General features: G+C 40.9%; 1 protein-coding gene across 2 annotated transcripts in view; it reads left to right on the plus strand.

The window, feature by feature from the left end:
- The first annotated feature begins 4251 nt into the window (after positions 1-4251).
- LOC136874894 (C-type mannose receptor 2) overlaps positions 4252-15761 on the plus strand; it is a 62668-nt gene continuing 51158 nt past the window's right edge. For both annotated transcript variants that reach the window (XM_067148599.2, XM_067148600.2), the window contains exon 1: positions 4252-4406. In XM_067148599.2, the coding sequence (XP_067004700.2) occupies positions 4323-4406 (84 nt within the window). In that variant the 5' untranslated portion in view covers positions 4252-4322. The remainder of the gene's footprint in view (positions 4407-15761) is intronic.

A 15761-nucleotide genomic window follows, 5' to 3' on the forward strand; every position in this document is an offset into this window, starting at 1 on the left:
GCCTAAGTTTATTCTGTCTGTAACTGTGGATTGCACAAAATAATTGAGGCTAATAAAGTACAATAATTACTATTTGAATATCTCCACGTCCAATAATCAATTACCACTGTAATAAACTTCAGAAATTAGGCCATACCAAGTCAAACAAATTACGTTCCTTTGTACAATAAGTTTTATATCTATTGTAGTAATATTTTATCATGTAAATATAGGACTTTAAAAAAGGATAAACATTGTAAACATATCTAAATTTGCTGGATGAAACTACGTTGTAAAGTGATTTTGTATTTCATTTAAGAAAAAAATGTACATATATAAAATTATTATAATTAAAATTTCCAAGTAATATTCCAATGGTGAAAGAAAAATAGTTAAATAATATAAGACTGATCGGGTGCCATACTTTTACTCCCATTATACAACTTTTTGCCATTTGTCTTGGAAATTACTTTATGATACAGTTTATGTAATGTACCTAAAGTATACAAGCCCACACACAACCTTCATTATGCGGAATTTACTAATATGATAACTGAACTATTGTATTGTGAATATTGTGAACTAAATTAAATAATTTATTTAAATTTGACAATAAAGTAATTAAATTTCAAGATAAGACAATTAAATTTTAAAATGATTTACAGAAATTTCAAAAATAATTGCTCGATACAAGAAAGAATAACAGATAAGCACACCCGTAGTTCTTAATTTACAGAAGAAACCTCGTGTTCCTTATTTTAACGTTAGTCAGTGCCAAAAGTCCGTAGCTGCACAGGCTCGTTGTTAAAAATCTAAACATACAGAGTGATTCTCGAGCGTTCCAGAGGCTTGCGTACTATTCGATAGGATTCGTAATCTATCGAGATTTTTACCTATCGTTTGAAATCCTTCCAATGCAGGCTGGAAGTGCCGCAACATTCTCAACGCGGAAAAGTGCTCCGTGAAAGAAAACAGTTTACGAACTGCTACTATAGGCTAATAGTGCATTTCACGTGTATGTAGCCTTTCCTTAAGTAATTTGTAAAATAGGAATGATTAATTTAGGTACACAATTGTAATTCAAAAACTCTTGATGAGTTTAGTTAAAAGTGGAAAGATAAGTCCAAAATTTTATAATATTTATACATAGAAGTACAGCTTTCGGCTTGACGTCAAAAAAATAACTACTACTAAACCGATAAATATGCCACTATGACATTATCTCACATTAGCTGATTTTTCAATTATGCCAGATTTAACTAGAGTACGGTTGATTTTACAACAATAGTAGCAAGTTATTCAAGGAGATATGCGTTCAGTTATTGAACTGGTTATTGGAAAGATGAATAAGGAGTAACAGTCGCCTGCTGGAGATATTAATTTCCTGTTTTTGGAAAACTGGAAAAAATCCACAGGAAAGCAGCTCGTATTGTTCTGGCTGATTTCCGACAAAAGAATAGCGTTACAAATATGCAGAAAAGCTTCTCGGCTAAATGGTATGTTCCGAGCTGTATTAGACAGTATTAGACGAATAAGTCTGAGTGGTATTTTAAAAAGTAGTAACCATATAAATATGAAGATAAACTTGAAATTCTAGAGGACAAATTGGGTTAAATATTCGTTTATATTAGTTTATAAGAAGAGGAGTTAGGGATTGAAATAATTTACCTAGGGAGATATTCAATAAATTTCCATTTCTTTTTGCAACTTTTAAGACATGACTAGCTAAACAACAGGTAGGGAATCTGCCACCTGGGCGATGGCCTTAAATGCAGATCAGTGGTGATTAATTGAATGATACATCCCACCAAGGGAGACAGCTCTTATGAGCGATGAGATTGGAAAGAGCTAAAACTGAGAAGTTAGCAACCGTAACCTTAAGGCACAGCCCAAGGATTTTTCTGGTGGGAAAATGGGAGACTAAATGCCTGCCGACAGCGGGGTTGGAACTCACTATATAGCGAATGTAAATTGCTTAGCTAACTTGCTCCGTGCTGGAGATTTATACATATGCATAAGACAATGCCCGCGCTCATGTTTTGAGTACTCTAATATCATGGGCGTGCTGGCCCACAGGACCCCGCTCATGGTGCGGTGCGCCCTCCTCTCATGGAGCCCTTGGTGCCCTCTCGCCGTCGACCTTGTAATGTAAAGTATTCATATTGCAGAAGTTATTAGATTAGGAAAATAAGACCAAATATTTGAGATAAATGGTACGAAATTGTCGCTCAGACCGCTTACGTATTAAAAAGCAAATTAATTATATGCTGTTGTTTGAGCTATCAGTCCATAGAGAGGTTTGATGCAGCCATCCATTCCACCCTATATTGCGTTAAACTTTTCATTTTTACGTAAATATTACATCTTACATCATATATATGCCCTGTTGTTACCGCCTAGAATTCCCTCACAAACCAACTAACCAAGTGCTGGATGTCTTAAGAAGTGTCCTATAATTCTATGACTTCTTATAGACAAGTTTAGCTAAATCGACCTCCTCTCACCAATTCGTTCTAGTATCTCTTCAATCGTCATTCGATCCTTCTGTAACACCACATTTCAAAAACATCTATTCTCTTTTTTTAAGCTAGTTATCGTGCAGGTTTCACTTCCATACAATGCTACGCTTCAGACGAAAATCCTCAAAAACATCTTTTCGAATTATATACCAGTGTTCCAAGTGAGCAGATTTCTATTCCTAAGAAAGGGCGGCCTTGCTTGTGCTAGTCTGTATTTTATGTCTTCCTTACTTCTGTCATCGTTAGTTATTTTACAAGCAAAATAAAAATATTCATCTACTTTCTTTAAGAATTTATTTCCTGATCTGACATTTCCTGACTTCGTTCGATTTCACTCTACTACTTTTGTTTTGGACTTATTTATGTTCGTCTTGTACTATTTCTCCGAAACTGTCCTCGAACACTCGTAGCTCTAAAAGCCATACGGCATTTCATTTATCTCGAAGACTCTGTCCATACCATTCAGGAATTCCTTCAGATTATCTGCAGACTCAGATAAAGTAACAATATAATCGGCAAATCTCAGAGTTTTGATTTCCTCTCCTTCGATTGTGATTCCCTTATTATATTATATATTGAATTAGTGTAGGTAGGTAAGGGTTATTCTGCCCGAAGGTAGGTCCGAACCTCGGGAGAGGTGTTCCTGAGCCGGAGTTTACGTGCGGTAGGGTGGCCAGTTCCTTTCCGCTCCTCCATTCCCTTACCCCCACCAACAGCGCGTGGCAACCCATCCAACTCCTGACCACGCCCAATGTTGCTTAACTTCGGAGATCTCACGGGATCTGGTGTTTCAACACGGCTACGTCCGTTGGCTGAGTTAGTGTAAGGCTAATAATTTTACCATAGGCAATTGGAGAAATCCGAGGACTATGTCGAAAATTCTGACTATGCTGTGAAAATAACTTTAACATACGGGGGAGGGAAATCCGAATGAGGTAACTATAACCCTCTGTATATTCAATTGTTTAACCAAAATTTTACAGCCAGATTTTAAAATTAAACATTGTAAAACGATGCCATTATGTAGTGTAAAATCGTATTTTTAGATATCATTTAAGTCAAAAATTTCCCGGCGAAGGTGTCCGAACCTACCATTCTTAGTGGGTATACCAGTTCTTCGAACGTCCTTATAGTTGGCGCCCCCGTACCGGTCTAGCCAGCAACCTAATTTGGTGTGGCTGTTTCTAGCCGAGTGCAGCCCTTGAAAGGCAGACCCTCCAATGAGGGTGGACGGCATCTGCCATGTGTAGGTAACTGAGTGTTACTGTGGTGGAGGATAGTGTTATGTGTCGTGTGTGAGTTGCAGGGATGTGTGGAACAGCACAAACACCCAGCCCCTGGGCCATTGGAATTAACCAGTGAAGGTTAAAATCTACGACCCAGTCGGAAATCGTACCCGAGACCCTCTGAACCGAACGCCAGTACGCTGACCATTCAAACAACGAGTCGGATATATTCTCTAGCAATAATGGTATTTATTAATTTACCGCTAATTTTATTTTTGATTTGTGTGAAAACAATTATTATCCTCCATTTAGGGCAAAAATTGAATGAAATTTCGTGAATACGATTCGTTCACGTAAATGAAATGATTATTTCATTCAAGGTAGTTTCCTAGGTCCTGAGTCAGTTTATCAATTTCGATGCGTTGAATTCTACACTTGTCGACTCCAAATACCATGCTCATGTCTCTCGAAAACTCTTCGTTAGATGCAAATAAATTAATCGTTAGCAATTTCTCTGTTCCAGATGAGGAGGGTTCCGCTACTACTGTTACTCTGTGAGTGGGTATCTGCGCTCGAACTTCAGACTGTTGAACTAGGAATGACATGTTATTGTGAGTCAACAAACGTATTCAGTTTTTCGACACTTCATAATAGAAATGCGTCTGGGTTGTGGTATAGTGAGGTAAGTGATTTCATTATTAAGGGGAAAAGCTTAGTTGAAGGAAATGTTAGTAAAATAACATTATAGTCGGTAGAACATAACCTACCGGTATATCAAAAATTGCCTTTTTGTCTAACCTTCTTAATAACACAGGTGTACAAACAAAACTTGTTTTGAGATCTTTGTTGGATTTAATAACTGATTCTGTATATTCAAAGTGTACTAATTACAGAAATGGCTTCCATATTCCTGCATCATGTCAGTTGTTTTAGACTACTGTATATGAAGGATATCTTTACAATATGGTTTACACGTCAACCATATGATAATAATAATTTCGTATGGCTATTTCTAGCCGAGTGCAGCCCTTGTAAGGCAGACCCTCCGATGAGGGTGGGCGGTATCTGCCATGTGTAGGTAACTGCGTGTTATTGTGGTGGAGGATAGTGTTAGGTGTGGTATGTGAATTGCAGGGGTGTTGGGGACAGCACAAACACCCAGCCCCCAGGCCATTGGAATTAACCAATGAAGGTTAAATTCCCCGACCCGGCCGGGAATCGATCCCTGGACCCTCTGAACCGAAGGCCAGTACGCTGACCATTCAGCCAACGAGTCGAACGAACCATAATATGATGAAAGTAGTATATAAAAATCAGTAATGAAATACACATTGAATTGCACTTTTTATAGCAGACAGTTTACTTCGTGAAAATAACGAGCGAGTTGGCCGTGCGGTAAGAGGCTTGCAGCTGTGAGCTTGCGCCCGGACGTTAGTGGATTCGAACCACACTGTCGGCAGTACTGAAGATGGTTTTCCGTGATTTCCCATTTTCACACCAGGCAAATGCTGGGGTTGTACCTTAATTAACGCCATAGCCGCTTCCTTTCCACTCCTAAAACATTATTTTTCCATCGTCGCCATAAGACCTATCTGTTTCGGTATGACGTAAAGCAAGCTGTAAAAAAATTTCATGAAAATAAAAAAAAGCACATTAACTTAAGATATATTCTAATGAATACATTTCGAAGGAGAAAGGATTTAAAACCAGTTTGTGTTCACGCATATGACAGGTCAATATAATCGTTGTTGCTTGGATAATGGTAACGAAAAACAGGATATGAATGCCCTTACAGTACCCTACTTCCAGAGAGACTACAGAGTCAGGAACATGCGAGTAAGAGGACTGCTTCTGGGTGTTAGCGGGACCTTTGCCAGAAATGTTGTCGAAGAGCGGCAATCGTACAGACTGGAGAGACATATTCAAGACAAAATTGTTACCACGATTATAAAATTCTCTGTGGCAAGAATGAGGAACCATTTTTATGGAAAACGTAAGTTTTAATTTCCTCCCGGTAGCATCAAAATATGTTCATATTCTTGAGTACATTTACATTTCTTTTAAGAAACCAACAAGTTATTCAGCATCCTTTGGCAAATACGTACTGATGTCAGAATGAATAAAGAAAGAAATTAGAAAGTGAAAATACCTCTTGTTCACATTAGTAAGATCATCACGTTTTAGCAATCAACATGGATGTATTCCATCGTCCCTGGTACCGTATTTCAGTGTCCTTAACGTCTTGGTGATTCCCCTCAACCTGTTATTCACTCACTGCTCCAAGGTTTTTCTGAAAAGTGGTCTAAATATGGGTGAAGAAAATGTACTTTCAGTGTCATGTTACACCCCAAGGCTTCATACTTTTTTAGCATATTGCTTACATAATGTACATAGTTTGGACATTTATTAAGAAATTATGAACAAGTTCTTTGGAACCAATCCAAGCTTCCCTTTCTGCAGAAATCATACTTCTTTCAGGATGTTCATATTTAAATATAAGGGGCAACCAAAAAGATTCCGTTCGACGGCCGTTCAGACTCGAATCGGGATGCCAATCAGGCAAAATCGCCGTGAATATTGAGGCACTCATCTCACCACCGGACCAGGTGGAAAATCCCCGTGCGGTAAAACACCGTATCTTGGTGCATGAAGAATTTCGTAACCGCCTGCTGCACATCCTCTTCCGACAGGAAGCGACGACACTTCAAGGCCTTCTTGAAGGGATCGAAGGCGTGATAATCGCATGGAGATAGATCAGGACTATAGGTTATTCACCGGTCCACCCTAATAGCCTTATTCACCGCCCGCTTGTTGTCCGTAATGGATGAGGCTGGCCTCCCAGATTGACCGGCGTCTTGTGTCGAAACGGGACCCGCACGGAACTTGGTACACCTTTCCACAATGGTGGTTTTCGACACACATGCTGACCCTTACACAATATTCATTCTCCGATGGATGTACACAGGCATTCGTCCTTCGACAGCTAAGAGCAGAATAACAGCACGTTGGTCCTGTTTGGACGCACTTATTAATAATGTCGCCATAGTTCACATGCCCCAATTTAACGCACGCACCTCGGCACGACACGATCGCCACACAAATCCCTTTGCCTGCATATCCCTGCTTATATACCCGCATCGGAGTTGCGCAATGTAGCATGTCCGCTGTAGCAGGTCCCTCAAACGAAAACATTTCTATCATAATTATGGTTTCCTGATCTGTGGCCCTACAAAGATCCCTTCTTTCACTTTCCCCTCTGAGAGTGGGGGAAAATTGTTTGCAACGTGATTGAAGATGAATATGTGAACCTTGTTGCTGATGACAATCGTTTAAGGGGTGCTTTTATCGCCTACGAGAAATTAGAAATTTTAAAATTTTAAAAATTTTGGCCAGGGGTTCGACCCTGAAGAATCTGTATAATAGTAAGATGCGATGTTTTTTTGCCTAAAATAGCATCCGTAAGGGGTGAAATCAAACTCCTTTTAACAGATGTTGTTGTCCGCTTCTCGTTCGACGTTGTTTAGTTGTTAACTGCCTCCCTTCCCTTTGTGCGAATCAATTTAATATTGCCCTCTCGAACCGTCCACCCCTGAATACCGCCGGAGCATCATAAAGGGGTAGGTGATAGGGGACACTAGTGAGTTTTCTCCCATGATCTACCCTATCAAAAGGCTTCGATAGGTTGATAGCGATACAGTCAATTTGATCTTCTGAATATAAAATATCTGTTATACTTGGTGGAATCCTACAAGTTGAGCCTCACTGGAATAAACTTTCATAGACCTGAACTTCCTTCTCTCAAACCACTTAGTAATTTCACGAACGTGTCTAATGTAATCATAAGTAACGCTTTCCACCAGCTAACTTCCGCTGAGGTGATATCAATTATATAAAACGCTACGCACGCACTTTACATTATGAAAAATCCCAACGATACTGAGATAAAAGATTCATGAAGTACGCACCGGAATTCAGTTGAAAAATTTTCCTGAAAGCCTAGTTCCCTCCAAAATGCACCAGCATGAAATACACTAGTGGAAATAGGAAGTGCTACAACATGAATACCTTGAGCGAATGCCACCAGACTGGTACCCCACTATTTCCATGCCTGTGAGATATGTTGATTAAAATTTCATCCTCATACGACGTAATTGTTGGTACAGGAAAACGCCATTCCTAAAGACGGAGGCTGGTGTGTGTACAAGATGGCAGTTGGATGTGTCTAACGTTATTGTCTCTTTTCAAGTAGAGATCGCAACACAGCATGCCTAGAGGACGTACACGAGCGGCTTATCGCCAACTTTCGGACTTAGTGAAAGATCAAATCATTGGTATGAGGGTAATGGGGTCATCACACCGACAGATTGCGCAGACAGTTGGCTGTAGTGCAATGACTACAGAACGAGTAGTGACGAGATGGATTCAGGACAATAATGTGGCACAAAGAGCAGGCACGGGTCCTTCCAGAAGGACTACACGACCAGAAGATCGCAGGATTCGTCGGCTGGCTGTAACGAGCAGTTGGATGACAACAGCTAATATCCGTGCAGAGGTTACAGGCAGTGTTACCACGAACAGTCAGTAACAGATTACTGCGAGCTGGATTGAGATCTTGAGTAGCCATGTGTTGTTTACCGCTGACACCAAACCACAGACTTGCATGGTATAGAGCCAGAGCCAACTGGGACATCGAATGGCATTCTGTGGTGTTCAGCGATGAGTATCGCTTCTGTTTGTGGAGGTCAGATCGACGTGATTATGTCCTTAGACGACCTGGTGAAAGGTCACAGGAAGAAGTAATTATCGAGGCACAAACATCTCCAACTCCTGAAATTATGGTGTGGGGAGCAAATGGATATGACAACAAGAAGGACTTAGTACTTGTTTAAGGGGGATTAAATACCCGCCAGTATGTGGCAAGAATCGTAAACCCTGTTGTCATACCCTTCATGACGAGGGTACCAAATGGCATATTCCTGCAGGGTAATGCAAGAGCCCACACTGAAGATCACACCAGAAATGCCTTGAGGTATGTACGGATCCTTGACTGACCTGCCTGGTTCCCTGATTTGTCACCCATAGAGCATGTCGTGGATGTAATGGGAAGACGTATACGACATACCAGCTTCCAGCCAGCAATCATCATGAACTGACACAGCGTGTGTTTCAGGCATAATAAGAAACCCTCAAGATGACATTCGGAGGCCGATTCCTTCCATGCCACACAGAGTACAAGAGTGTATACGTGACCGTGGGGGTCATACCTCATACTGACGATGGTGATGGACAATTCCGAATGGGATGAAAGTTTAATCATCTAGTACGTGTTATGTGATGAACATCCCCACAAAGTTTGATAAATATTGGAGTGGTACTTTATGCTGTAACACTTTCCATTTCCGCTAGTGTAATAATACAACGACAATTTTCGGCATCACTGTGCCGAATGAGCCGAACACAGTACTCGCAATAAACACAAGGAATTAATACAAGTCAACAACACCCCAACACATATCTCAAATACAATAAGCACTGTACAACACTCGATGAAGATACCACACATCCATATGGAGCATTGATGCGTATCAGAACTTCCCATATAGGGCGGGATTTGAACATACGACCTCCTGGTCACTCACTAAAACATTATATTTGTAACTTGACATGGTATTATTGACATTATCATCATCATTAGTCGTTTTGATCATTACTGAGCGTCGACACCTCATAACTCTAACACATCTGCGTTGTAGCCTTGACGAGATTCTTCCATCCAGAGCGGTTTTCAGCTTTCCTTAACATGATCTCAAGAGGCGGGTCACTGATCTTCGCCTGATCTAACCATCTACTTGCTGTTCTTCCTCGTTGTCTACTGCCTTCAACTTTGCCTTACAAAATGGTCTTTTCCTAGTCCTCTCCTTCTCTTCTGAAGATGTGGCCAAAGAACTGGAGGTAACACTCACTCACACGGGAAGATAAATATTTCTTGATCCTCAGTTTGTTCAGAATGTAAACATTAGTTCTTCTTTTTGGCCATAGTAAACGCAGCATTGTTCGCCAATACCACATCCCAAAGTCATCAATTTGACATTTGCCTTTCAACATTCACGGTACAGGTCTCAAAGCCGAACAAAAAAGACTGAGCACATTAGTGATTCCACCAAGCGCATCTTCGTAGCTTTTGATATTGTCCGGTTCTGCCAGATCTTAGGGAGTTTAACTATTGCAGTTCGACCTAGAACCATACGTCTTGTGATCTCTTTTTCACAGATTCCCGTATCATTGATGCAGACCCAAGGTATGCGAATTCCTTTACTATCTCCAGGGCTTTTAGACATCCTGTAAGTAGGATATGACCTTGCCGATGAACTACCATTAGTTTGGTCTTTTTCATGTTTATCTCTAGACTATAGTGAAGGCTAATATTCTTCACTCTTGTAAATAGGTCATTAAGTTTTTCTTCACTTCCAGCTATAAGGGAAGTGTCATCTGCAAAGCGCAGGTTGGTAATTGTTCTGCTGCCATTCGATATTCCACCATTCCAGGCATCGAGAGTACTCCTGAAGTCACACTCTGCATAGATTTCGTAGATTTGAGGTTATAATATACAACTTTGCTTTACTCTATTTGTCACATTTAAAATGTGTGAGATATCACCATCCACCTTTATGATTGCTGCATGTTAAGTTATTTATAGAGACCATTCATTAGCAATATTAAATGTAATGGAACCCCAAGTTCCTTTATCACCTGCCACAACGTGTCCTACATAACACAATCACAGGCCTTTTTTGTAGTCAAGGAAGCAAAAAAGTTACAGGGTCACAAAACTGACGACTTTTCTCTATTATCTGCCTCATGTTCAGGACTGACTCTCGTGTTCCTTTACCTCCGACGAAGCCTGCATGTCCCGCGGATATCGGAGGTTGCAGGAATGGTTTTAGACGTTGATTTAGTATGTAGAGTAGGATTTTGCTTGCATGAGATATTAATGCAATAATACAATAATTTAACAATCCCTTACGGAACCCATTTTGTAAAGAGGGATTGGTACAGAAGTTGTCCAGTCCTAGGGCCATTCGCCAGTTTTCCACACTATTTTACATACTGAATTTAAAACACCGCATGGCGTCCTCCCACATCACTTTCACCATTTCTGCCGAAAAATCATCAATACCTGCAGCGTTGTTGTTTTTCAGATGACTGACGGCATTCACGATTTCACTGAAAAGAACATTAGGTTCTTTGTCATACCTCATAGAAATTTCTTGTTCAGTAGAACGTTTTCCTTTACAATACAGCATTTCACACTATTGTTTCCGTCGTTCTATTACTTTGTTCTTATCAGTAATAAGGTGTCCGGCTCCATGGCTAAATGGTTAGCGTGCTGGTCTTTGGTCACAGGGGTCCCGGGTTCGATTCCCGGCAGGGTCGGGAATTTTAACCATCATTGGTTAATTTCGCTGGCCCTTGGGCTGGGCGTATGTGTCGTCTTCATCATCATTTCATCCTCATCACGACGCGCAGGTCACCTACGAGTGTCAAATCAAAAGACCTGTACCTGGCGAGCCGAACATGTCCTCGGAAACTCCCGGCACTAAAAGCCAAACGCCATTTCATTTCAGTAATGAGGTTGCCATCTTCAACATCAATCACCCACGTGCGTGGTTTGAACTCTTGGTTAATGCTGTTAACCTATTTAAAAAGATCACGTGTTTGATTGAACTTTTGATGGTGTTCTAGTTCATCACAAATACTAGTGAGGAACCGTGTCTTGTCAGTTCTGTAATTGCGCTGCATTTCACGGCAAAGAGCACTGTATGCTTCTTTGTCTTGCTTGGTTCGAATGCCACATTTTTTCAGTATGCGCCTCTCTTCTATCAGCAGTAGCCTAGAGTAGTGTTCGATATCCAGGGATACTTAGCTTGGGGAGACGTAGTAATTGGTTCAGGGGTAGATGAGTTAAAGATTATCTTGAGGTTGTCCCATGTTTGGGAGTCTGGCTCTTCTTCCTGTACGAGCTGAAATTTTGGTCTTATTCTTTCCCCAAAATCTTGGAGGACATTTTTGTCAGTAATGCGAACCAGCCTCACTTTCTCCTTCTTGATCAATTTCAATTTGATCCGCAAATTTCATGGATAGCATAATACGGTCAATACCACAGTCTGCTCCAGGACAGATCTTGCAATCCAGTACAGAAGTCCGCCAACGTCACTTCACCAAAATGAAATCAATGTGATTTCGAACCCTGTCTCCAGGAGAAATCCTTGTGTATCGACGCCATGAGTGATGCTGGAAGAGCGTATTGCAGATAGGTTATTGCCAACGTAGAATTCCAGCAGACTCTCATCACGTTCGTTTCCCACACAGTAAACGGTGCCCTCCAACCACATATCTCAAGTGACTGTCTTTGGTAATATGACCTATCTTCCTGAAAGACTAATATTTACTTCTGAGGCATCTTTCTGATGGTGTGTTCCAGAAATGTGTACAATGCACCGATTTCTTCATTCAAAGAGACAGAATAAAGAGCATAAACCTGAATGATGTTGATCCTTAATGGAGAAGCATTCAACATAATGGGGATTATTGTGTCAGAGACTTGGTCATATCCCACGACAGCACTGGCTAAAATTTTAGGAATTACTACAGCGACACCATTCTGCCTCAGATCCTCATTTTCAGAAAATTATACGGTGTTATCCGAGTGGGTGACAAAGTGGTTACGAACTTTTTAATGTGTCTTGCCGTGTCTAAGAATGTTCAGATCATGTAATGTTGTTTTTTCAACATTAGCAAGCTTATCTGTCCGTAAGAGACCTCGTGCATTCCAGATTGCGATCTTTCTAACTACGCCCACAGATGTATGGATTGATTTGCACGTTCTGATGTTCCTCTCAACCATGTACCCTCCGCTCCCCCAACCCGGAGATCCAGTTAGGAGACTTACTCCGCACACTGATTTATGATTGAGTAACGCCATGAGATTGTCTTGGGTAAAATTAAACAGTGGTAGTTTCCGATTGCCTTCCACTCACCCCCAATTTCAGTCTGTTGGGTTGGGTACCCTATCTTCCACTGGGTTGCTCGGCTTAAAAGAGGAAATGGAGAATTGAGGTGAGAGTAGCTAAGAGAACTCTCTTGTTGAGTTCTTATATTCCGATCACACCTCCATTTAGCCAGAGTCTTAAGATGGCCGCAGAGACTCTCCTAGGTTAGTTGCCAGGGCCTATTACGGACAGACATATCCTCTCATATAATTCTCGTTGGAAATTTCTAAATGATTTCTATTTCTTAGCCTAGTACCAAATATAATTGTGCGGTTTTTTTTTCAGAACTAAGACTCCGTTTTCTTGTATGCATTTAAAGGAACACTTCCTTGTGCCCGGCCTGCCTATTTCCTTTTAAACCAGGCCACATATTCTTCACCGGCTGGCTAAGCATTCTAGCCCGTTTTGGCACAAACTCTGTCAATAACCTGTGTACCGGGCGGTACACCTCCATGCCGCGAATTCAAATATTGCGCCAGTTGAAACCTCTCTACAGGAGAAAGTCTGAACTTTAACAAACTGTATTAACTCAACGGTTTCTCGGAAGATGTCACTACTGTAAATTTGGTAATCTTGAAGTGTTCTGAACTGTGTCTATTTTGATTTGTGTTTGTTTGCTCCGTATCAAGAAGTTTGAACATTCTCTAACAGATGTCGCTACCCAAAACTATGGTAACACACTCTGGTGCAATGGAATGAACTTTCTTGAAGAAATATTGTATTCCTAAGTTTTATTTTTACTAAATTTTATTCTGTGGTTTGTGGGTTGGCAATATAAATCCTTTCCTTCCGCCAGTTTTGAAATTAGCCAATCATAAATTTCTGTAATTAATTTCCCACCAATAAGGTGTTTCTTCATCGTCTTGTGTATTAGATTTTGCTGGTAGCCAATAAAAGTTTGTGGGCGGGTTGTTATCATTCATGAAAGTTCTCGAATGTTCCACGAGGGTATATAAACTGCTGATTTTCTTGTCTCGGTGCCACTTCAGTAACATCTTTCTCAGTGTGTGAATATATAGCAGGGAGCGGGAAGCGCCTCTTTCTTCAAGCAGCAGCTCATCTACAAGGTAATGGCCTGTTAACATCTTTATTTCTTCCTAGCTCAGCAGTCTACTCTCGGGGAGGGTTCGAAACCTTTAATATGTAACCAATTCCTTTAAAATGTAAATTAACTTTCTGTGTATGTAAAAAACTTCATATCTCTTTTACTGTAAAGCGGGGATAGAGAGTGCTTCACCCTCTCGAACTCCCCTTCATTTTGAAATTGAGGTGACTACGTTTTCATAACCGTTTCTTCTCTTCCTTATGCATTAAAGTTTTCTCATACGTGTCACCTTCCTAGCTTGGGATTAGCCCCTGTATATCGGCCTAGAGCCACTTAGGTTTTAAAAAGTGTATTAGGAGTGCAAACTACGCCTCCAGTAAATTTGATATTTTGGGCCATGTAATTAACCTGTTTCTTTCCTGAGTAGGCCCAATAGGTTGGGTACATGATACCCCTGTGTAAATTTGTAAGTTGTGCCTGCAGGCAAGCGATTGTAAAAGTCGAGGATGCCTTAAATAGGCGTGAGTAACTGGGAGCTGGTTCGCTCGTTTCAGATTAGGTTTTGAGTTCCTCTTGAAGGCCGCAATGTATTTGGTGAGAGCAAGTGCTCTTTGATTTCAGGGGAATTCTGCCCCAGGTGGTCTGGTTGAATATTGGTAAAGTGGAGCTTAGAGTTCATTAATTATTCACCCGGGGCTTGAACCTCAGCAAATGTAATTTATTAACTTGTTTTCCTGCTACTTGGTACCCGTTTCTCTGTTGTTGTTATTTGTTGATTTTGAAAAGAAAATATAACCTTTGTTAAAGTTTTAAATTAACTTTAATTTAGTAGTTGAGACCTATTCCCGCCCGCACCTTCTTTCACCTCTAACTACCACGGATAACTCCGTAACAACCTGGATTCTTAAAAGTCTTTCTCTTTCCAAAATCTTTTCATTAAATTCTCTCAATTCTCATTTTGCGCGGCAGTCTCAATCCTTATATTTTTTTCATATTTCGTCGTGATGCCATAGCTGTTCACTCTTATTCCAAAAACACACACAATCTAACAATGCACTACTCTACCATTAACAAGGTTATCGGGAGAGTTGGCCGTGCGGTTGGGGGCGGGCAGCTCTGAACTTGCATTCGGGGATAGTGGGTTCGAACCCCACTGTTGGCAGAACTGAAGATGGGTTTACGTGGTTTCTCATTTTCACACCAGGCAAACGCTGGGACTGAACGTTAACCAAGGCCAAGGCCGCTTTCTTCCCATTCCTAGCCCTTCCCATCCAATTGTCGCTATGAGACTTGTCTGTCGGTGCGACGTAAAGCAAATTAGAAACAATTTACAAGGCTAAAGTCTTGAGGATTTCTAGTCATCTGGAGAACCTATTTTCCCTCACAAAGAATTCACTAGCTATTGTCCCGTGGGCATTGCTTCGAATTTCGTCGGCCGATATTCATACAAGTAGAATACAATAATAATTACCTTTAATTTAGATAATTCATAAAAGGAAACTTCGTTAACAGATAAAGAGTGACGCTTTAATCAGCCCATCCAAATATTAATAACAGTGTCATTGAATTTATGTCGCACTAGGCCTAACTACTGTTTCGGTTTTCGGAGGAGCCGAGGTGCCGGAATTTCGTCCCGCAGGAGTTCTTTTACGTGCCGGTAAATCTACCGGCCAAGCTGACGTAATTGTGCACCTTCAAATACCACGGGACTGAGCCGGGATCGAACCTCCCAAGTTAGGGTCAGAAGACCAGCGCCTCAACTGTCTGAGCCACTCAGCCCGGCTTTATCCAAACAGTAGTCCTGGACACTCGGGTAAGGGATAGACGATTCTATTACTTTATCCACGAACAATCTTCAGAAATGGCGTATTGGTTTTCAGTACCGGGAGTGTCCGAGGACATGTTCGGTCGCGAAGTGCAGGTCCTTTGATTTGACTCCCGG

This window comes from Anabrus simplex, chromosome 5 (assembly GCF_040414725.1).
Source record: "Anabrus simplex isolate iqAnaSimp1 chromosome 5, ASM4041472v1, whole genome shotgun sequence".
In the NCBI taxonomy this organism is placed as follows: Eukaryota; Metazoa; Arthropoda; class Insecta; order Orthoptera; family Tettigoniidae; genus Anabrus; species Anabrus simplex.